This window comes from Labrus mixtus, chromosome 16 (assembly GCF_963584025.1).
Source record: "Labrus mixtus chromosome 16, fLabMix1.1, whole genome shotgun sequence".
NCBI classification, from domain to species: domain Eukaryota; kingdom Metazoa; phylum Chordata; class Actinopteri; order Labriformes; family Labridae; genus Labrus; species Labrus mixtus.
This window is the reverse complement of record NC_083627.1, coordinates 2730326-2755059: the sequence shown is the minus strand read 5'-3', so window position 1 is coordinate 2755059 and position 24734 is coordinate 2730326. Positions and strand designations below refer to the sequence as shown.

At 40.7% G+C, this 24734-nt stretch overlaps 2 protein-coding genes across 2 annotated transcripts in view; both read left to right on the top strand.

Annotated features, from left to right (window-relative positions):
• Positions 1-144: 144 nt before the first annotated feature.
• skic2 (SKI2 subunit of superkiller complex) lies at positions 145-20679 on the top strand. The gene is made up of 29 exons (XM_061059379.1): positions 145-430; positions 764-882; positions 2755-2876; positions 3003-3120; positions 3884-3998; positions 4099-4173; positions 4258-4311; positions 4401-4564; positions 4955-5110; positions 5236-5381; positions 5859-6005; positions 6098-6182; positions 6285-6391; positions 7273-7419; positions 7513-7609; positions 7726-7938; positions 9544-9654; positions 10329-10440; positions 10574-10692; positions 11030-11161; positions 11426-11563; positions 12569-12673; positions 12945-13074; positions 13210-13336; positions 14755-14965; positions 15941-16051; positions 17306-17524; positions 18304-18444; positions 20231-20679. Exons 1-29 carry the CDS (start codon positions 418-420, stop codon positions 20429-20431), a joined length of 3735 nt encoding a protein of 1244 aa, XP_060915362.1. The 5' UTR covers positions 145-417; the 3' UTR covers positions 20432-20679.
• Positions 20680-20813: 134 nt separating this feature from the next.
• The window catches only part of prrt1 (proline-rich transmembrane protein 1), an 11799-nt gene continuing 7878 nt past the window's right edge, over positions 20814-24734 (top strand). The window contains exon 1 of the mRNA XM_061059393.1: positions 20814-21299. Coding sequence (XP_060915376.1) covers positions 21281-21299 — 19 coding nt within the window. The 5' untranslated portion in view covers positions 20814-21280. The remainder of the gene's footprint in view (positions 21300-24734) is intronic.

The window sequence follows — 24734 nt, the reverse complement described above, 5'->3', positions numbered from 1 at the left end:
AAACTATCCTCTCAGTATGATAAAGCATGCACTTTCTATTGCATTACTTCTTTATTCATTCGCTTACCAAAATGTGTGATGATCCTCTAGCGCAACAAAAACACAGCCGCGGAGTGATGACGTAGGAGTGTACTCTGGCGCTTTTTAACAGCATAAACTGATAGCGAAGCAACAACAACAGCAGCACCCCCTCCGTAAATATATAACACATAACACTGTGTTTTGGGGTAGTTTAGCGAAAATGGGTGACAAACAGTGTTGTTTCTGATTTATTTATTTTATTTATTTCTGATTTATCTAGTTAGCTTTTTTGTAGTAGCCACTTCCGCTTATCAATTTTGGCAACTTCCGAGGCGACAGCAGCAGACAACTAGTTGGTGGCAACTTTGTTTTAGCTTTTCAGTTGTGAGTGTGGACATGGACCGAATGAGTGAGTTTAAGTCTGTTGTTAAATTTAAAGACAGTCTTGGTTTAAATAAGTGTAAAAGACTTTCTACTTCCTGTTAGCATGCTTCAATCCTGCAGCTTCTGTGATGATGTGGCTCCTTTCAGCCTCATGGGTTAAACTAATCATACTGGGCAACTGGGTTATTGCTTATGGCTGCAGTAATATGTTTTCATGTTGTATTGACCTCCTGCAGAAGTGTAAAAAGTTGATAATGGTGTTCCTGGGGCGTTTCTTCATCCCTACAATAAGTTGTTTGTTTGTGTTGCGTTCAGGCTCTCTTTATTCATTTAGTTATTTCTGCTCCTCTCTGTGCAGATGTGCCGCCCGCGGGCCCCATGGAGCTGCCCCTGTCCCTGCTGGAGATGGGATGCTCTGGCAGGTTTGAGGTCATCACACATCCCCTGCCTGGTCAGCCTTTACCTCCACAGAGCACGGTCAGTGTGCTGCAGGATGACTGTGTACATTACTTCACTTTGTGTTCAAGTCCCATAGATGTTCAAGATTCAAGATTCAAGATTTGTGTTTGTCACATGCTCATACAGATGTGCAGTGAAATGTAAAAGACTGTTCCGCAAGGACATGCAATAAACACTCAAATTACTAACACACATAAATACAGTAAAAATAGAATATAATGTAAAAAAATTATTATTTGAATATACAGAATATAGAATAATGTAAACAGTGTAAAGCAGGGGTTCCCAAACTTTTCAGCTCGCGACCCCCATTATGACGGTGATAGATACTTGGGACCCCGCATTTGACGCACTAGGTCAAAACACTGGCATTAAAACAGCAAACAATAGCCCAAACACCATCATATTATTTTTGTAATTTATTGTAAGAAACTACTTTTTTTACCTACTGTATTTTCAAATTAATGGGTGAAATGTCCAATTTTAAACCATTTTCCATTTTTATATGTTTTTGAAAGGAATCTCGCGACCCCCCCCCCCCCCCCTAACAGTGTTCCCCCACTTTGGGAACCACTGGTGTAAAGTGTCCAGGGTGTCAAAGTGCAGATTGGAATGTGGTGTGTGTGCATCATGTTCATATCATTATTAAAAAAATATTCAGAAATAAAACACAAGGACAAAAACACAGAGATTAGAAAAGACGCAGTATTGATAAATAACTATAATACAGTCTGAATACATCTTGGATTCAGTCTGCTTTTTACTTCTTTCACTGCATTAAAACAATAAACACTGAACGTCGCACTAGCCTACATTTTTTTATTACTCTAAATGTAATTAGTTAATAAAATGTGATATATTTTATACATTAAACTACCCAACAGTAAACTAGGTAGCATCAACAATATTATCATATAGATAGATAGATAGATAGATACTTTATTGATCCAGAGGGAAATTCAAAGCATCCAGTAGCAGGTTACAAAGACGTACATGACATGAAACATTTGTTATAAATTAAATCACAAAACCGACGCCCCCCCCCCCCCCCCCATACATATATATTAACCTGAAAAAAGATTTAAAGAATACCCCTATATGAATCAAACTTAAACTGTGCAATTAAAAATAGACTTATACAAGAAATGTACATAACCCGTGAAGGGATAAAAATATATGTGAGATTTAAACAAGAACCTAAAAACAGTTGAGGACAAATCTGTAATTAAACCTGAATATAAAAAAATAAAAAAGTGTTGACCTTCTGAAGTTGTTTATATATGTACAGCAATGTTTAAAAAGCAGATGATCAAAAAACAGACATTAAATAACAGGCAGTGCAAACATTAAATTAAAGGTGCTGTTTAAATAATTGAGGTGATCATTAAAGTGTCCAACTAGAGGCTGACTCTTGGGACAGCTGTGCAGATGGGAAATGGAAAAAGGAAGATTAGTCCATGTAGTAGTATTGTAAAATACAGTTTTTATAGAGACACCCAAAGCTGATATTTCCATTGCTCTATTTCTTCATGAAGTGTTTCATTGTAGGTGTTTAACTTGTCAAGTTTTATGTAGCTTATATGTAAAACATCCAAATGCTTGTTTCACCACTGCTGAGCTTTTACACCTCTTTTATTTATTTATCAACACTGATGATTCTTCTCATAAATGTCCCCATTAGTCAAATGCTTCTTCTTATTGTTAAAGTAACAAAAATGTGCTTTAGAAGTGAATTGTGTTTTTTTTTTCAGATTCACTGTAGTTGGAAGTGATCATGGTGGGGAAAAAACACAAATAAATATTTAACATAGGAATCTAACCTTGGGTTTAATGGCTCATGAGTCACTTACTGAATGTTACTGAATATCTGACTGTATCTCCCCCCCCCAGCTCCCACACGGTCTACCTCCCACCAGCCTGAGCCTGGAGAAAGAAGTAGAGAAACAGTTTTTACAGGACCCGGCCTGGCTTCCTATACATGACACTGACTTTGCCTTCCAGAAGTTTCTCAAGTATGTGTTTCCTCTAAACAATATAATGTTGTAACTTTTAACTGAGAATATGCAGAAGTATGATTATTTAAATGTCTTATTTGTTTGATAAAAACCCTTTTGTTTTGTTCTTGTTCTCCTCACCAGGGTGACTCAGAGAGAAGTTAACGTCGACTCTTTACTCAAATGCACTCCGTCTACTCTTCACTCCGGTCTCTCTGTCATCAGAGATCCAACCACAGGCATGCTGCTGGACTTCACAGAGGTACATCACAAACACTGTCTTACACTATCACGTGATATTATCATTACTTCACTGTTGTTTAAGGCAGGTGACCTGTGTCTCCAAAAATAAAAGAAGAGTAGAAAAAAAGAAGTTTAACATGTTTGAAGTCGTGTTTTTGGTCATTTTTCTGAGTAGAAATTACATAAACGTGGGGCGCTGGTGGCGCAGTGGTTCGTTCGTGCGCCCAATGTATGGAGGCTACAGTCTTCCAAGCGGGCGGCCCAGGTTCAAATCCAGCCTGTGGTTCCTTTCCTGCATGTCATACCTCTCTCTCTCTCTCTCTCTCTCTGATTTCCGACTCTATCCACTGTCCTGTCTCTACATTAAAGGCACAAAAAGCCCAAAAATAAATCTTAAAAAAAAAAAAAAAAATTACATAAACGTGCTCGTACCAGCTTCTAAAATGTGAATATTTCCTGCTTTTCTTTATTTTCCGTGTTGGTGCCTTTTCACTGTCTGTCAGATCAAAAAGATAATTAAAATGTAGACTTGCACTTTGGAAAAAAGTTTAGGATATTTGAACTCTTCTGATATTTCATGATAAAATGTATTTATTAACTGTTAATTAATATATATTTATCGAGAAATAAATCAGCAAACAAACAAACAAAACAGGTTACAGTCTGTGCTGTTTTTCTAACTACACTAGATATGCATGCGGCTGGAAGATCGGTGGTTCAATCCCCAGCTCTTGAGAAAAAAGCCTCTGAAAAAAGACTAACATTTCTTTATTCACCTTCAGGTGTTACTGGAGAACACCGGCATGTCAGCAAAGAACTCGCTTTCATTTCAACGACAACCTGGACCTCCGTCAGAGAGCCTCAGAGGAAGCAACACTAACTACCCTTTCCTCCCCGGTGAGACAGACGATAATAGACATGACCTGACTTTTAATGGAGATGTTTTACAGCGTGGTATTCATCCTTTTTCTAATCATGTTTAAATGTGTGTTCACAGGAGGAATGGAGGAGCTTAGTCTGGACCAAATCAAGAAGAAATCCAAGCTGGAGGAAGACATCGACTTTGAGAAAGGTGATCTTATCATTTATTATAAATGATCAGACTTCTGTGTATTTCAGCTCCTAATGGTTGAATTTGACTTTATTCCTCTCATAGATTTACTTCAAGTCCCTCCTGGGTTTAAAGCTGGGATGGACTTCACTGACAAAAGTAAGATGCCATACCTTCTAGTGCAAAAATAAATCCTGCAGTGTGTATAAGATACGTTTTTAACTTTATGTTTTATTTGTGTCTGGAAGATGCCAAGCTAGCAAAAGCAGAGGTCAATCTCATGTCCCTCCTGTCCACATTTGATGACATCACTGATCTACAGCCTGAGGATGAGGAGAAAGAGGAAGTCAAAGGGAGGGAAGACGCTCCCAAACTACCAAGAACAAACAGCCTCGAAGAGCTGGGCATCAAGGTACTGCAGGAAGAAAAAAACAGCTTCATAATGTTCTCCTCTCTCTCTGAAAGAAAAGGTTTGAAAACAGAGTGCATGATGTGCAGGACTGTCTGTGTGGTGTGATCACAAAGGTAACATTAGCTCCAATAAAGAAAAAGAAACACAGTCCATATAGGCATCATCATACTAAAACATGATAGTTGATCTTTTTCTGTCCTAAATATTTCAGATAAATCAGAATGTGTGTAGTTAATGTTTATCATTAGATTGTTTTAATGATGAGATTCAGAGAGTCTGGTTTACTGAAATAAAACAGTTAACCAGACAGTTCTCCCTAATTACACTTTCATACTATTTGATCACTTTTCTCGGAGCTGAAATCTGGTTCTCCTTCTGTTCTGTCTTCAGGACGCCGTGTCATCCTCGTCTCCCTCAGAGAAAGGAAAAGATGAGAAATCAAAGCCAAAAGAAAACTCGGAGGAAAATAAAAAGTGGGCGATCCCTGTCAACATTTCTTCCCCCTGTGATGATTTCTATAAACGCATCCCCAACCCAGCTTTCAAGGTTGGTATTCTAACATCGTCCAGGTAGACTGGAGTATGATATCAGTGTCTCTCTCTGTCATTAATCATCACTTAATCATCACTTCCTGCAGTGCCTGACCTGTGTCTTCCTCCTCCTCCCTCTAGTGGCCGTTTGAGTTGGACACGTTCCAGAAGCAGGCTGTGCTCAGGCTGGAGAACCACGACTCCGTGTTTGTGGCCGCGCACACGTCAGCTGGCAAAACAGTGGTGGCCGAGTACGCCATCGCGCTCTCCCAGAAACACATGACGAGGTGAGCGTTTGGTACTAATTGATTCTTCTTCTGCACAAACATGGGTTACAAGTTTTAAAGATAGATAGATACTTTATTGATCCCGAGGGAAATTCAAATTCAAATACATAAAGAGATACAACAAGCTTTAACACAGTTTCATTCAAAAGTTAAAGAGAGAAGATTGTCTTTGAAGTTTCTAATGAATCAATGCAAAATAAAGTCAGTATTGGATAAAACACAGCTAAGTGACATTACCAAGAGTAAGACTAATGGTATTCTTCTTCTTCTAGGAAGTTCTGGTCAAAAATGTAGCATAAGCAATTTCACATTTACAAAAAAATTCAAAACATAAAAGCTACACTAAGAGAGAGAAACACACAGGCAGCATCAGTGGTACCCAGAAAACAAATACCACCTAAAGGGATATGAAGAACTGCAACATTTTTCCCTCTGTAACTTTTTCTGATTCTGTTTTTGTTGTTGTTGTTTTGATAGGACCATCTACACCTCTCCCATTAAAGCCCTGTCCAATCAGAAGTTCAGAGACTTTAAAAACACCTTCAGCGATGTGGGACTGTTAACTGGAGATGTCCAGCTCAGCCCTGAATCTTCATGTCTCATCATGACCACTGAGATCCTCAGGTACCTCAGCCGTTTGGTTATGAATATTTCATCCATCTTTTTGTTTTTTTTAATGGAATCAAAAGAGTGAACGTCTTCCTGCTCTCTTTCAGGTCTATGCTTTACAACGGTTCAGAGGTCATCAGAGACTTGGAGTGGGTGATCTTTGACGAGGTTCATTACATCAACGATGCCGAGGTCAGAACCCGCTCTCCGTATCTCGATCATAACTTAATAAAAAAAGGACAGAGTGACAGTTCTCTTCTCCTCTTTTACCGTCCTTTTCTTTTCTTTCCTCAGAGAGGCGTCGTGTGGGAGGAGGTTTTGATTATGCTTCCCGATCACGTCAGTATCATCCTCCTGAGCGCCACAGTGCCAAACGCTCTGGAGTTCAGTGAATGGATCGGGTAAGAGAACCTCGAAGAGGATTAAAAAAACAATGGTTTGATTTAATTCATTGCTTTTACAGTATTTCTTAACAGAGGAACCTCGGCCTACTAACACCTCAGCAGCGACGGTGACATGTGTTTATTTAAAGCAGGCGTGTATGAGAGGCGGGTCCTGAGTTTCATACTCTCTGTTTGATCCTTTAACCGTTCATATTTTCAACTCCTTATTGGATAAGCATCTCTTTTTAAGTTAACTGCACATTGTTATTCACATCTAACACTTCCTGTATTGTTTTCAAACTAAAATTAGGGCTGCATGATTAAATCCTAACTCATCATTATCGCAATATGAGCCGAAGCCGATCCCAGCTGTCATTGGCATTTTCGCCGGAGTACACTGCAGACACGCGTCGAGCTGGACAGAGTATGACAGCCCGGACAGGAAGTCAGACAAGGAAACGCACAGAGTATCTGGTCAATTTCAAAATAAAACACAATATACAGACTCGCAATTGTATTTTTCATCACTTTATCAACATTACGTCAAAACAGACACTGAGTTTGAACAATTCATCCTCAGAAAGACAAAGCAACATGTTTTTTGCATGTTTTTCTCTTTATTCCCGCGGGATCTTGTAGTTCTCCTGTGATGTGTCATGGTTGAGCAACGCTTCGCTGACGTCCCAGAAACGGATCTGGACTGTGGGAGGAACCCAGAGCGAACCCACGCATGCACAGGAAGAACATGAAACTCCGCAGAGAGGCTCCTGTTCAACAGGAACCTTCTCGCTGTGACCACCATGCAGCCCCAGCTTTGACATGATGTGGATATTTATTTGTTCTTGTTTGAGGATTTACTCTAATTGATTTATTGACTCCCCATCTTTCTGTTTCCTCAGTCGGATAAAGAAGAAGCATATTTACGTGCTCAGCACGATGAAGAGACCCGTGCCTTTGGAGCATTATCTGTACACTGGAAACAGCACCAAGACTCAGAAAGAGATGTTCCTGCTGGTGCATGCTATGGGCAACTTCCTCACTAAAGGGTACAGCTTCATCTCATCTGTAGCTTAAGTGACGCTGCGACTGAAACGTCACCGACATGATCATTAAAGATTATTTTGGGGTTTCCTTTTCAGGTACTATGCAGCTGTCGATGCAAAGAAGGACCGCACCAGCAAACATGCCCAATCATTTGGAACAAAAAACACGTCTCACAACACCACAGCGAGTCAGGTGAATACTCTTCTTTCTGTCCATGCTCTAGCTGTGTTTCTCTGTATTGCATCAAACCTCGTCCTTCTGCTTTAAATTCTCATTCCTTTCCGCGTTCTTTTGCTTTTCCCCTCCAGGACCGATCGGTGTGGCTCACTCTCCTGCACTTCCTGTCCCAGAGGCAGCAGACGCCCGTCGTCGCCTTCACCTTCTCTCGGACGCGCTGCGATGACAACGCCCGCTCGCTCGACTCCATGGACATGACCACCTCGGTGGAGAAGGCGGAGATCCACTCCTTCTTCCAGAAGAGCATGAGTCGCCTCAGGGGAGGGGACAGACAGCTGCCTCAGGTAAAAGGCTTGGTGTGATGTGGTACAGTTATGGGAAACTAAAGTTGTATTTCTCCACCAATTATTCACTCCTTGACTCAAAATGTATGTGTATCCTGCATGGTTTATGTATTTTCTCCTGTGTCTGCTTTATTACTGTCATGATATTTCTATTTTTGCAGCTTTTAGCGATGTTTGAATTTGTTTTTTTATAAGGTGCCTTTTATAAAATCTGTCCAGGGACAACAGATGAAAATTTGCCTTTTGGCTAACTCTGGCATATTTACTGAAATGTTTATTAATATGCAATGTCCCTATAAAATAAAATAAATTAATTAAATTAAATTAAATTAAATAAATAAATAAAACTAGAGCTGGGTATTGTCCACAACCTCACAATTCAATTCGATTTCAGTTCTTTGGTTCACAATTCGATATCGATTCGATTTGATATTGATCAATATGCTTCAATATCAATTTAATAAAACGCATAGATGATAGGAATACCCAGATAACTCATCACAGTACCTTCTGATATTCGTTAAATAATGATGTGTGCATTATTTGTTGTTTTGGTTTAGAACAAACTGACTCAAAAATGTATTTTATCGTTGCATTATTCTTTAACAAACAAATAATACAACATTATAGTACAGTATGCAGAAGTACGATTATATTTTTAACCTGCAGCCCTACTTAAAACCATGTTCAGACTGGGTTCATTTTCAAACTGTTTCTTCCTCTCAGCTTGGAATCTTTTTCCTTTATTGAGATTCATCTTGGGGCAATTCAGACTGGAAATGTGATTTCTCTCTTGGCAAGTTTTTAAAAAGTATAAAAACGAGTCTAACTGATGTGAGATCTTTCAGACAGATCTCTGCACAAAGGAAAACTAGAATAGACTAGAAAAGATGTTTATTGCCATTTGCACAGGTGGAATTTTTGTGCATTTCTCCCTGAGTCAGCTTCTAAAAAAAAGTTACAATTATATATAAAATAGAATAGCATTATGAGAAAAAAAGAAAAGTACAAATAAAAAAAATAAATAAGTTGTAGTAACAGCTAAGTAAATTAAAATAAACTGTACAGAGTCATGAACTAGATAGAATAGATGAACTATTCACTGACTCCACATTTGGCTGCCAACAATGAGAACTCTCGGCTTGAATGGAAAAAGACCTTTTCCATGTAGATGGTGCAGCACCGATTTCTGCACCAATATTACTATGAAATGTTACCTTGACAGCTGATTTCTTCAACGAATAAACTCAGTTAAAGAGTATTTAACATGATTAAACATTGTGAACCAAGCTAGTTAAAACCTCAACTGCTTCATGTGTACGAGACTGTGCTGAGAGGTTTGAAAAAATAGGAGCCATGTACCGGCATTAGAAAATATACCAATATGTAAGTTATGAATCTGTATCAGCCTGATGGGGATCGATGACCTCCAAGGTTTACAATTCTGAAACATCCAGCAATAATGTCTGGTCGTTATAATTCCCATTCTTGTTTTGGAACATGCTATGCAAAATAATAACAGGAAAAAAAAGTAGTCTGATATATTTACATGATTCTAACCGTTCTATATTTGACGCTCACACTTCTGAACACCTCCTGGTTCAGATCTTGGTCATGAGGGATCTGCTGAAGAGGGGGATAGCGGTCCATCACAGCGGGATCCTGCCCATACTGAAGGAGGTCATCGAGATGCTCTTCTCTCGGGGTCTCGTGAAGGTGAGCCAGACAAAGATAATAATTCAAACATAGAATCAGAGAGTGTGATAGTCTCCATCACAAATACAGGTCATGAGTAGTTAACCTCAGGGTTCCTATACAGCAGCCTTTCCCAAACTTAAGACTGCAGCGGCCCGCTTTGAAATACAAAATTACTCCGGGGCCCGTTATAAATTTTCTTCTTTTATGACTACATCTATAACTTTCAGTAAGGGTTAAATGATTGGACGTGACAACATGATATATACACAAAAGTTTACTAAACATAATGTCCATGAATAGTCATGACACGCCTTACTAATCACTTAAAGGGTTGTCTCATGGTGAATCATCATTATTGTGATATGTCTTTTATTTTTAAAATTGGTGGAGGGCTTTTTATCTAACTCTAACTCAAGTTATATCAAGGTCTGGGTAGAAGAATGTTTGTTTTAAGAATATTTCATATACATAGCATCAAAAATAAGTGAATATTAATCTTGTCTGTACACTAATTAGTAATTCAGCGACAAAGTTAAGTGGGAATAAGTTTTCTTTTCCACCTTCAGAGGATGAAATTTAACCAGGATATATTTGTAGAAAAACAGTTTTTTCCCCCTGCAGCTTCAAGTATAATCTGCAAACACATGTAGACTCACAGTAAAACAATCTGCTTCTTCCCCTTCATCTCCAAGGTGCTCTTTGCGACTGAGACGTTTGCGATGGGCGTGAACATGCCTGCTCGTACGGTGGTGTTCGACAGCATCAGGAAACACGACGGGACGGGCTTCAGGAATCTGCTGCCAGGTGTTTTTTTTTTTATTATGTCTGTCATCAGAACCTCCATTGATCATGATCTTTCATCTCCTCGTGTTGAATTGGAATTAAGGGGAAACAACAGTTTTTTTAAATCTCTCTTTCATGTTTTTTTTTTTTTCAGGTGAGTACATTCAGATGGCGGGCAGAGCGGGCAGGAGAGGCCTGGACGCCACGGGCACCGTCATCATTCTCTGTAAGGCCGGAGTCCATGACATGGCAGATCTGCACGTCATGATGCTGGTGAGTGTGTGTGTGTGTGTGTGCGTGTTTGTGGTGTGTGTGTGTCTGTGTGTGTGTGTGTGTGTGTCTGTGTGTGCGTGTGTGTGTCTTTCCGTGTGTGTGTGTGTGTGTGTGTGTGTGTGTGTGTGTCTTTCCGTGTGTGTGTGTGTGTGTGTCTGTGTGTGTGTGTGTGTGTGTGTGTGTGTGTGTGTGTGTGTGTGTTTTTAAGTCCTGCAACTAAAAACATCAATCAATTGAAGCAGATTAAATTCAGACAAAATGAAGTATAAGAAAACTCTCTAAATAGAAATGTAAACGGTTCATTCAGAGGTCAACAGATTCCTCTCGTCTGTTTCAGGGGAAACCCTCCGTCCTCCAGTCTCAGTTCAGACTCACCTACACGATGATCCTGAACCTGCTGCGAGTGGAAGCCCTGCGTGTGACTGACATGATGAGGAGGAGCTTCTCAGAGAACCACAGGGACACTCAGGTAACCTACACCTGCACAACGTGACAAAGGTTTGATGACTGAAGCTGCACCGGACGTTTGTTAAACAACACATAACAACATATACAGGAAATAAAGGAATAAAAGAAGAACAAGTTGTTTTCTTTACAGAGCTTCATTATTAAACTGTTACTCCTCTAATCTCCCTCACTGAACTCCTCCTCTTCCCTGTTCTCTGTCCAGGAAACATTAAGAATGTGAAATGAAAAGTTATTACCTGTCTCCTTCTCCTTCTTCCTCCTTCAGGCTCACGAGAAGACGATCAGCCAGCTGAAGCAGTCGTTGTCCTCTCTGCCTCCTCTGGACACAGACGGCCAGCTGACCGACCTGCTGCCTTATTACCACACTGTGACGGAGCTACGGACCACCACTGAAGCCCTGCAGGTTCTCTCTCACACACACACACACACACACACATCTATGGATAAGGCAAGGCAAGTTTATTTATGTCGCACATTTCAACATCGAGTGCGTCAAAACAAGACATCAAAAGCATCATGACAGAGGAAAGAAAAGAAACATTAAAATAGAAAATTAAAAAATCACTGAAATTATTAAATCTGGAAATATGTTCAAATAAAAATAATTAAAATGAAATTAATTGAAATAAATAAAGTAAAAATCTAAAAAGAGTTAAAAGTTACAGTTCAGAGTTAAAGTTTAAAATCTTCTTAAAGCTGTTTAATGAAAGGCAGCTGGAAACAGGTGTGTGGGTTCAACCTGGATTTTAAAGAGCTGAGAGATTCAGCAGACCTGCAGTTTTCTGGGAGTTTGTTCCAGATATAAGGAGCATAGAAACTGAACGCTGCTTCTCCATGTTTGGTTCTGACTCTGGGGACAGAGAGCAGACCTGTCCCAGACCACCTGAGCGGTCTGGATGGTTCCTAATTAATCAGGAGGTCACTAATGTATTTTGGCCCTAAACCTTTAAGCGCTTTATAAACCAGCAACAGGATTTTAAAGTCTATTCTCTGACAGACTGGGAGCCAGTGTAAGGACCTCAGACCTGGACTGATGTGATCCATTTTCTTGGTTTTGGTGAGGACTCTAAAGCATGGACGAGTTTTTCCAGGTCCTGCTGGGACATAAGTCCTCTAATTCTTGATATGTTCTTCAGGTGATAGTAGGCTGACTTTGTAATTGTCTTAATGTGGCTTTTAAAATTGAGGTCTGAGTCCATCACTACGCCCAGATTTCTTGCCTGGTCTGTGGTTTTAAGTCTGACTGACTGAAGCTGATTACTGACTCCTTTGCTCCAAAAACAGCTTTTGTCTTTGTTTAGCTGGAGAACATTTTGCACATCCACTCATTGACTCATTGATAAAGACAAATGGTGATCCTTCAGGTGTCATGATGTCACATTTACCTCCCTGCTGTCTCTGTTTTCAGCGTGCGATTCTGGAGTCTGTGAACGGGCTCAAAGCTCTGTCTGTAGGTCGAGTGGTTGTGGTGAACAACAAACAGCATCTCAACGCTCTGGGAGTTCTACTGCAGGTTGGTGTGTGTGACTGAGTGTGTGTGTACTTTGTGGTTGCATCAGATAATAACGCTTTCTTATTCTTCAGCCAAAAATGGAATATTTGATTGAATGCAGCAGATTAGTGATGATGAGATATCTCTTCTAACAATGTCGTTTTTTGTAGAGCCCGACCGATTAATCGTCCAGCCGATAATATCGACCGATATTATCATTAGCACAAGTGTTTGATAACTGCACAAAACACGGAGACAAATATGTAAAAGCTTGTGTATGTGTTCCTCTCAGGTTTCAAACGACGCCGTGAATCGCACCTTCACAGCGCTCATCGTCTGCGAGAAAGGCAACGAGGAGGGCGAAGGGAAATGCAACAATTCCTTTCCTCACCTGGTCAACACAGCTCTCTTTATTCCTGAAGGTTGGTCGATGCACACTCTTTTTCATTTTTTCTAAATCCTCCATGAGCCCTCCAGCCCCCCTGAGGCTTTCACCCAGGTGTGAGAGAAGTAACGGTGTGTGAGATGTTTCTGTTTCTTTCTTTGTTTTTGGTCAGGTCCTTGCAGCCACACGGTGCAGAAACTGAAGCTTCAGGACGTCTCAGCCATCACAGTGAAAACCCTCAAAGTGATTCCAGACAGGATCATAGATAACTACAACAAGAGGCAGCAGCCACGATTCAGGTGTGTGTTTAAAATCATCTACCTAACGTATTAATAAGTAACTTAATATTTATCTTCTGACCTCACAATCACCTTCAAAACCTGAACTTGTGACTACTCGTAGTGCCTTGCAGCTGATTTTTATAAGTGGATCCTCTGGTTTTTTTTGTTTTTTGTATCATCCATGTGCATAAAAAACATTCATGAAGATTTCTATATTGCTGACGAACAGCTGGTGGCAGTAAAGTGCCAAGAAACCAGACATGAGCCAACAAACTCAGAGAGGAACACACTGCCAGCCAGTAAACAAAGAGGGTACTTCATTGTAAACATGCAGGAAGAAAAACATCCATAAAAAGTTATTTCTACAACAGTCGCCCCGTGGGAAGTACGGTAGTTGAAAATGAGGGTTTACAGATATCTGTGTTGTTGGGTTCTTGTGCTGCCTCTGTACTTATGATGGTTCCTTTGATGGGTCTTGTGATGGTTGGGTTAAATATGTTTGTTGGGTATTTTGCTGTTGGATTGTCTCTTGTTGTTCTGGTTATTTCCCGTTGTCTATATCCTTTCTGTTTCTTATCTTCTTCTGTGTTTGAGTTCTTTTTCTTTTTTATGCCTTTGCTCGATGTCAAAGCACTTTGTAAACCCGTGTTTTTAAAGGTGCAATATACATAAAGTTATTATTATTATTATTATTAGCTGTGTATGTTTAAAGGCTTTAAATGTGATTTTTCACACTTAAATATAAATCAAGTATCTCCTCTGAAAATAACTCTGTGAGTCATGACTGTCTACAATGGGTGTAACACCCGAGTCCCACTGTCTGTGATGTTTTCAGAGTTTTCAGAGTCCTATCTTCACTTTGTTTACATCGCCCGGACGGCCGGCTGACTCCTCCCCTCGCGTATAAAAGTTGTTTAATTGAGGGACTAGAGAAAAGAAGAATAACATACTGTACTCACTGCTTAACTGTGTTTCTAGATCACGCTCATTTCAGGTAAATTTACATGCAGTGTGAAGATACGAGCATAATAAAGATCGCTAGCATTAGCATGCTAGCACAACAATGCAGCGCGAGTTGTTTTGGTTTCATGCTGGTGCTCAAGGGCGACATCTGCTGGATCAAAAAAAAAAATATATATATATATATATAAAGCCTTTAAACATTTGCATTATAAGTGTTTTGGGGCTTAGTGAAGGTGATAGAGGGCGGAGTTTGTTTGTAGCGTCTCATTTTATAGCACATAAGATCCTCGTTCTTATTAATATGAGAATGTTTTGTTTGCAGTGCATTGTCTGTCCTCAAAATAGAACTGGTGTGTGAATTACTGTTTGCATAGTTGTCTCACTTAAACCTTTCAATCAGGTTAAATTAAAAAACATCTTATCTATCATCATCAATGTGCCCTACTCCTCCTCCTCCTCCTCCTCCTCCTCAGACTCGACCCTCCCGGCCAGGCCATCTCCACGGCAACCCAGGAGCTCCTGCGATTGGCCGAGGCCAACCCCAGCGGCATAGCGAGCCTGGACCCCGTGAACGACCTCCAGCTGAAGAGCATGGACGTGGTGGAGGGCTCCATGAGGCGCCGAGTGCTGGAGGGGAGCCTCAAAGAGTTCAGCTGCATCCACTCGCCCACTTTCGCAGAGCAGGTGTGTGTGTGTGTGTGTGTGTGTTTTTAAATCCCTGATGCAGTTATTTATAGTCTGAGAAGAGGCCAGGCTTTATTACACTGTTTGCTAATAAATTCTTTTGTGCAGCGATTGCATATTTATGCGGCTAATTAACATCATGCACTTACATAACACACTTCTGATGCCTCTCCTCGTTTGGCCCGTTTTGTTCCAGCATCAGTTTCCTCTCAACCCCTCCATCATTCCTCCCTCTAGTTTCACTGTAATAACATCAAACTCTTAACGCTACAAGATTTCTGCGTCCGTGCTGCACATCCCGTCTCTCACTGGCAGCCTCGTCGAGAGGAGATAAGATGCGAGAATCTGGAGCCGGCTGTTTCTATAATTACACACGTATAGGCTCCAGCTCATCACTGTCTCACAGGCGCATCGTCTCACACACACACACACGTTCACACTCACACACACTCTGATTACATTACCGGATAACAAGCTCTTGGTAGCAGTATCACTGTCTCCAGTCATCATCGTACACTTCATTTCTCTTAATGCTGCATTGTGGGTATTCTAAAATGAGTGTTAGTGTAGTGATGCTCTACACAGTAATTGGCCTCGCTGGTTTTATGTTACATGTTCACTAAGAGACTCCTCTGTACTATCAGTGTTCCATTTTTTGAATGCACTGAAATCAGGTCAAGTGCAGCCCTACTGATGTTGTATATGTAAGTTAATTAACCCTGTTGTGTCTGTGTGTGTGTGTGTGTGTGTGTGTGTGTGTGTGTGTGTGTGTGTCTGTGTGTGTGTGTGTGTGTGTGTGTGTGTGTGTGTGTGTGTGTGTGTGTGTGTGTGTGTGTGTGTGTGTGTGTGTGTGTGTGTGTGTGTGTGTGTGTGTGTGTGTGTGTGTGTGTGTGTGTGTGTGTGTGTGTGTGTGTGTGTGTGTGTGTGTGTGTGTGTGTGTGTGTGTGTGTGTGTGTGTGTGTGTGTGTGTTACAGTTTGCTCGGGTTCAGGACAGGATGGGTGTGCAGGAGGAGCTGGACAGGCTGCTCTTCCTGGTGTCCGATCAGTCTCTGTCCCTGCTGCCTGAATACCACCAGAGGATCAAGGTCTGGATTAGACGTTTGAGTCACTGGTCTGATTTTCTGATCTGAAGTGTTTTTATTTTGGCTGTTGTCAGTTTGAATCCAGTATTTGAGAGCACAGCCTTTAGCTTCACCCTCTGTAGCTTTAGGGGCAGCTGTGGCTAGAGTCGGACCTCTCTCAATTGGTCCCAGGTCCTGCGGTCTACACGCCATTGGACAAGACTATTCCTGACATCTTAGCCAATGGCGTGTGAATGCGTGTGGATGGGATTAGTTATTTGGTTAATGATGGGTATTTTACATAGAATCCTCTGCCATCGGTGTATGAATGTCTGTGTGTGAATTGGAGAGTGATTTGTACTGTAAAATCGCTTTGAAGACTTTAAAAGCGCTGCATAAGTGTATTTAATTTATCGTATACCTTCTAATTTTACGATAAGTCGGTCCCCTAACCGACATCTGAAATAATTCCTAAAAACATAGAAGATCCGAGATGAGGCTTTAAGTAACTATTTCGTTCATTATTTATAATTTTTATTCCAGATTAAGTCTGAATTTATTTCATACCAGTCCCCATGAGCCCCAGGCAGTGCCTTTAGAGCGCCAATTATTTTGTCTGTTCAAAGTCATTTAAGAAGTGGTCATCCACACGGTTTAAAGTCCCTGAGCCAACCAGCATTGAAAAAAAATGTTTTTTAAAGCTTCTGTCAGGACTTTTTAAATAGTGATGAAAGAGACTGGAATGAATACTGAAGTCTCCTTATGACCTACAACAGCAAACCAAAACATCAAGAAGATAACCGTCTTTCTATACAGTCATTTCTAATGTCTGAGACTGCTGCTGCTGCAGGGTAGGTGTCAGACAAATGGATTTACAGGTTGCAGTAAAGGCCTTTTTTTTTTTTTTTTTTTTACTTCATCCAAGTTCACAGCTAGTGACACGTTTCACAAGAAACGACTTAAACACCTGAACAGTACAACACCCTGAAGGTCGATAAGACCCACCACTAGGGGGTGCAAAAACCACCAGAAACTGAAAGTCCTTCATAAGAGCTGTCATCAGTATTACGATCAAAGTGCCTCCATAAAATAAAGCTTTTGAGACTTAAGTTTTTTTTTTTTTTTTTAATGAATGTGTCTGAATTTAAACTGACAGTTTAATTTTGTTGTTTCCTTGGACATGTCATTTTTAAGAGAATAAGAATAGAACTTTAATTGAGCTCAGCTTGATGTAGATGTAACTAACCCAGAGTGTTCTTCCCTGCTGGTCCTCCTCAGGTCCTGGAGTCCCTCCAGTATGTGGACAGCGGCGGCGCGGTGCAGCTGAAAGGCCGTGTCGCTTGTCAGATCAGCAGCCACGAGCTGCTGCTGACCGAGCTGCTGTTCGAGAACGTCCTGAGCCCTCTCGCTCCGGAGGAGAGCGCCGCCCTGCTGTCCTGCCTGGTGTTCACACAGAACACGCAGGTGGAGCCGCACATCACCAACACACTACAAGAGGTGAGGAGACGGCGTTATTTAAAGTGACAGTCGCTGTCACGTGTGTGTGCTGACATACTGTACAGACTCTGACTCCCCCATGGATGACTCACACACACACACACACGAACACATTATAATTCATTTTACTTGTGCAGATTTGATGCATAACACTTCAGCCCTGCAGAAAGGACAGCAGGGGCACATCACCTGACTCAGCCCTGTCCCCTCACTCACTTAATCACTCATGTCTTCAACTCTGTCCAGTGTGTGTGTGTGTGTGTGTGTGTGTGTGTGTGTGTGTGTGTGTGTGTGTGTGTGTGTGTGTGTGTGTGTGTGTGTGTGTGTGTGTGTGTGTGTGTGTGTGTGTGTGTGTGTGTGTGTGTGTGTGTGTGTGTGTGTGTGTGTGTGTGTGTGTGTGTGTGTGTGTGTGTGTGTGTGTGTGTGTGTGTGTGTGTGTGTGTGTGTGTGTGTGTGTGTGTGTGTGTGTGTGTGTGTGTGTGTGTGTGTGTGTGCGTGTGCGAGAGAGTCTTGAACTACATGAAAGTGCTTTACGAGTCTCTAAATTAGTGATGACCTGAGCGCTGCAGACCTGCGAGAGCGCAGCAGACGGTTTGTTAAACACATTTCCTGAACGTAAATGACGAGGTCATTCTGTTAACACTAAGAGGGAAGTGAGCGATGCATTTAAGGGCGGCGTGTAAACTTAAAATCTTTCAAGCTTTACTTTACTCTTTCCAGTCTTTCCACATCTGTCTCTCTTCATCTCTTGTCTTCCCTTTTTCCTGTTTTTCTTTCAGGGCATCGATCGGGTGCTGTCTGTGGCCAAGCGTATCGGAGAGCTGCAGAGGGAATGTGAGATACCTCAGACGGCCGAGGAGTTTGTCGGCCAGTTTAAGTTTGGCCTGACAGAGGTTGTGTACTGCTGGGCCAGAGGCATGGTGAGGTTTAACTCTCTGCTGTCCCACTCGATTTTGACCACTTTCACACCATGTATAAACATGCAATCTTTACCGTGATGAAAAGAAATGCATTACAAAGGTACAGCTGATAAATTTGACATATCTCAACTAGCTTGGAAAATCATCCAAGGGGATAAAAAATCAGCTCTAATGTACTAATTACAAACAAAATGCAACTGTTCAAGTTTAGTTGGATAGAAGCAGTGGGAAAAAAAGGGAAAAAGAGCTTAAATAAATCTCCACTTGACTTTAAAGATTTCAAAACAGGATGTTGAAAGACATTTATATTTCTTATAAATAGAGAGTATTACAAATAGTGCTGTTGCTCTTCAAAGGAAGAAACAGAAATAGGCATGACGTTTGAACATTACATTCAGAGTTACAAACTGTAGAAACATAAATACATATAGAAAAAACATTGCAAACAAACCTGACCTATAAAAAGAAAACAACAAATCCATAATTTCTGGAGCATTGTGACGTCTCCAGCTCTGCTTCATCAATTTCACTTTTAGTTGTTTTTTTTTACAATTCTTGAGAGTCCAGTCTGGTTAGAGGTGCAATGCTGAATCCCTGAAGTTTTTTGGTTTTTTTTTTAATGCAGGCGTATATGTGTGCAAAACATTGCAAGAAAGTAAGGAAAATGTATTTGATATAGCAGGTTTCACAGCACAAGACCACAAAGTACAAATTGTATAAAACACACCAAAAACAATTGTTAATACTTAAATAATAAAATATGTGGATCTTAATATCATAACAGCAGTGTGATATTTTAATTTTGCTGATTACACGACCTAAGAGAGACAAATAAAAAGTAATTAATAAAGGACCCAGAACAGATCCCTGAGGAACGCCCGAAGCAACTTCCATTTTAATGTAAGAAGTAATAAAAATATCTCCTATTTCCCAATCAAGAACAGATCTGTTTTTGTATACTGTTCTTGCTTTAGGCTCTGTTCTTTTGGGTTGCAGAAGCATGATTATTTAAAAAATAAGAGATTATAAAAGTAACACCAAAAAGACTTATTTATATATTTTTTTAAGATTTTATTTTTGGGCTTTTTGTGCCTTTAATGGAGAGATAGGACAGTGGATAGAGTCGGAAATCAGGGAGAGAGAGAGAGAGAGTGGGGAATGACATGCAGGAAAGGAGGCCACGGGTGGGATGTGAACCCGGGCCGCCCGCTTGAGATGACAGCCTCCATACCTGGGGCGCACGCACTAACCACTGCGCCACCAGCACCCCGACTTATTAATACTTAAATAATAAAATATGTGTATCTTAATATCATAACAGCAATATATGATATTTTAATTTGCTGATTACACGACCTAAGAGAGACAAATAAATAATAATTAATTAAGGACCCAGAACAGATCCCTGAGGAACGCCACAAGCAAGAACAGATCTGTTTTTGTATACTGTTCTTGCTTTAGGCTCTGTTCTTTTGGGTTTTTGGGTTCTTTTGGGTTGCAGAAGCATGATTTATCATTTTCTATTTCCTTTAAATCATCTTGAATCCATCAGGTTTATCTTGTCCCCCCTTGGGAAGTCCGGACTCACACAGTATCCTTATTTGTGAAACTGTCTGATATCTCAAAGCTTGATTGTAGGCTAGTTATGTTTGCATTGGTTATTATTATAATACTTTCTAAGAAATACTGAATATCAGATTTTCCTTCATGTCAAGACACAGTGAAGCTATTTGTCTTTCTTTGGTTGCATCACCTCCCTCTCATGTCTCGTTTCAACTCCCGGCAGCCATTCGCAGAGATCGCCATGCTGACAGACGTCCAGGAGGGCACGGTGGTCCGCTGCATCCAGCGCCTGGATGAGGTGCTGAAGGAGGTGCGTCAGGCCGCCCGCATCGTAGGGGACTCTGTCCTGGGGAGCAAAATGGAGAAGGCCTCCCTGGCCATCCGCAGGGACATCGTCTTCACAGCCTCCCTCTACACCCACTGAGAGAGACTGGGAGAGAAAGTGTTTCTCTTAGTGAGAAAGACGTGAGAAAAGATGGGGGAGGTAAAGAGATTGTGTAAATGAACACGTAAGTGCTGTATGTGCCTATAAAACATGTTGATGTTTACATGAAGATCACTGGAAATGAAGAAAGGGAATGATTTTAATCCACAGACCAAAGTACAGACAACATGAAATCTGCATTGTAATTTATTGTACAGTAATAAAATCTGTATTAAACAAAAACATACTTTTTTTTTTCCTCCTATACATGAAGAAATGTGAGACTACTGGTTGCCTGCTTCTTCTCTGACATTCTGAGTAGAAACTCCTCTGACGGAGAAATCATTTGAGGACAACATACAAGAGAGGGGAAAAAAATGTTGTAATGTCAGGCATGGGTGGACAGAAATCCACATTTTTTTCTGCTTTTGTTGAGCTGTAGACAATAATGGGATGTTCCAGCACAGTGCAATGTGCATTTTCTATCAGTCCGGGCTGTCGCTTTAAGACAACGATAGCTTTGTGTCTGATTAATTCAATGTACGGCGACGCGTTAGTGGAGAAACCTTATTAGACTCGCAGCCACACAGAGAGAGAGAGAGAGAGAGAGGAGAGAGAGAGAGAGAGGAGAAGCACAAGCAGCCCTGCGCGCTGGAAGGATAATTAGGTTTATTTTAAAGTTGCCATTGAATCGGGGGCGGTTTTTTTTTTCCTCAAGATGAAGACATCTTGAGGATTGGTTTTGGAGTATTAACAAAAACTCTGCATCAACGTGCACAAGATCGGAGCGTTTTTTCTTTTTAATCACAACACATCCGATCAGAGGAGGAGGACAGAAGATCGGGAGGCATGTCGTCGGAAAAACACGGTAAGGGGGCTTTTTCTTAAACGTGCATCATCGTGAAGCTGAGTTTTGCCACTTCTGATTGAGATGTGATGATTTCTTCCAAATGTCTTTGATCCACGGTAACACATCAGGATTTGGATATCTTCTTGTCCGCGTCGTCAGCAGCATCTCCATCCGCTGTTGATGTGCACACACCGCTGTTTCTGTAGGATGATGCACCGCTGTGTGGGTGCAGCTAAAGGGGGGTGTTGGGGTGTTGGGGGGGTGGAAAGCCCCCATTTAGGGCCCCATATTATTTCAGACGGTTTTAAGTGGTAATGTAAGACTTTGTGTTGTTATATTTTCATCTAAAGTCGCCTGTTTGTCTTTATTTCTAAATGAAATGCCTTTAAACTACAGCAGCCCAATGACGTATAACCTGTCTAAGGTCAACTTTATGATGGCCTAATGCTCATTTTCCTTTTCTGTGTATGTGTCATTATTATCATTACGCACTGGCCTACATAGGCCTACATCTCTCCTCACTGTAGACAGGAGTGTGGGTGTCCTCTGCGCGTCTGCTGCTGCTGCTGCTCTTACATTTCACTACCACAGTGTTTTGGGTTTACTCTTTAATTCCTTCACGATGGTAAAGGGAGAGATGTTGATGACGCAGCTTTAAGGTCATAATGAGACACATTAAGTTGTTAAAGAAACTGTAAAGGACACAGTGAGATACACAATGCAGTTTGAGATAAAACTGTGATGTGGCTATAAGAATGATTAAACACTACCAGTCTTATAAAGCATAAAACATTGCTTTCATTGTAATGGCTATAAGTGTAAAGCACTAAATGGGGATTGGTCTGTAAATATAGCAAAGCTCTGTGACATGATTTTGAAAAAGGCCTAATAGAGTCAGCTATATTAGACAAGAATGATGTTTTTTATTTAACCCTTTATCAACCTATCAGCAACACTCCTCCATGTATTATGCTGAAATTAGCTAAATGTAATTGTCCTCAGGCATGAAGGCCTACTTACTAAAAAAATAAAATAATTTTAGCAATTATAGGACAGTCACAGAAAAGCTCTCAATCAGTTTGACAAACGAAATGGACACAACATCCCTTAGATCCATTCACAATGTCAATCAATCAATCAATTTGTATTTGTGTTGCGCCAATTCATAACAAATGTTCTCTGAAGACACGGAGCAGGTCTATAGGCTTCCTCTTCGTTGTATTATTTATGAAGACTGAATATTAATCCACCACGAGCACAGCTACAGCAAGTTACAGCTGCCTTTAAGAGGCGGAAAACCTCGAGCAGAACCAGACTCATGTTGAACAGCTATCTGCAGAAACTGTGTCGGGGTTGAGAGGGGATGGAGAAAAACAACAACAACAACAACAACCGTGGATACAGATTTAAAATGCCAGTTATGCCATTTTGAACTATGCTATGCTATGAAAGATAAGCTCTTGATCAAGTATGAAGAAAACTGGTTTGAAAACGTTCTGTCCAAGTCAAAACTCAGGACATATGTACAGATCAAAAATCACTTTATGCCTGAGTTATCTGTAACGTGTCGTTTATCTAGAAGCCAGAGATCCTCGGTCGCACAGTTAAGATCTGATATTCTCCCTCTGGCTGTTGAAGTCGGTCGATTCAAAAACATTCCAGAAGAAAACAGACTTTGTGAGATGTGTGAGTTGGACGAAGTTGAAACGGAGTCACATTTTCTTTTTGCATTGTTACAAAATCTGATGATTTAAGAGAATTATTGTTTCATGAAGTAAAATCAGAAATATTGGGGCGGACAGATGTGCAGAAACTGGAACAGCTGTTTAAGTTTGATGAGTTTAAACTTTGCTCATTTTGTTTCAAAAGCTTGAAAAAGAAGACAGGATATTCTGTTTGATTGACTTCTTTGCTTTCTCTTTTTGTTTCTTGAGAATGAATATAGCTCACCTAGTGCACTCTGATCCGGGAATGTTTTTAATTTATGGTGTCATGTAAGCCCATGCATGACACAATAATAAAATAAAAAACTAAACTATAATGGTTACAGTGCTACAGACACTCAGACACTCAGTAGCTCTTCCTGAACCATCCAAACTTTGCAGTAAATAAGGTACGACAGCTAGGGCTGGGAAATATATCGAGATATATCGATATATTTTCAAACAAGATATAGGGTAAGACAATATCGTTAATATCTAAATAGTTTATGTTGCATTAAAATAACGTTACAGAGGTGCCAGGTCACCTTTTTCTCATATCACTGATGATGACTGACTGTCTGTCCCTCTTAACCCCGCTCCTCCTCTCTCTCTCTTTTATTGTATTTAAGGAACATTTTTATTTTATAACATTACTTTTTAAATTTACAAACAGGTAGTTTATTTTTCCATGTGTTTTCACTGTTAATAAAATACATATCAATATATATCGAGTATCGCCATTCAGCTAAACAAGTATGTTTAGATATTTTGTGCTGAAAAAAACACAAAAATCCTGAGCTTCTTTCTCCAGACTTTGGATTTTCTCACACATTAAAATTAAGAAACCCACACGTCTTGCATCTCTAATGTTTGTCACATCATGACCTTTTCTTTTTCTTCTTTTTTTTACCAGTACCAGTCCCTCTCTCGCTCGCTCCTCTTTCTCTCCTCCGTCTGTTTCTGGTCCACTTCCTGCCTGTGACAGAGTTTGGGGTCTGTTACGTAAAGCCATGGTCCCCGAGCACAAGTCGTCATCCCTCATCACTCACTCCGCTTCCTCCTCCCTCCCTCTCTCCTTCTCCTCCTCCTCCTTCTCCCCCTTCCCTCCCTCATCATCACCCTGTCAAAATACATCAACGCACCTTGACCTCCTACCTGCTGTGAAAACATGACACCCCATCACTCCATTCTTTTGTTAACTAAACACCAGGGGAGCAGAAGTGAGAGCATGAAATATTAAGATGTCCAAATCAGACTGATGTGTCATCTGGACTTTATCACTCTTGCACTGAATTCTTGGTTTCCATGTCTAATCTTCAAACTAGAATCTGCAACACTCTGGTCATTTTCTTTAGTCAGATATCGTAGGGATGTTTTCCATAATGTTGTTAGACACTAAGAAAAACAATCTGAGCACTTCAGATGAACAACTAAGCATCATAAGTTGACTTACTTATCCTGTAATTGCCCCCATTGGATTACAGTCGGTGGTCTCTCAACCGGAAAGTCGGCAGCTCCTGCACATGACCGATGTTTCTTTGGGCAAGACCCTTAACCCCGAGTTTCGGTGTGTGGTATGAATGGGATGAGTATTTTACCCAGCAGCCTCTGCCGTGTGTGTGAATGTGTAGGTGTCACCTGCGGTGTAAAAGCGCTTTGAGTAGTCAGAAGACTCATATCCATTTTGTAGCTGGCAGTGCTTGAGTTAAATAAGTTGCCATAGCAACACATGAAGTTAAAAAGCTTGGCT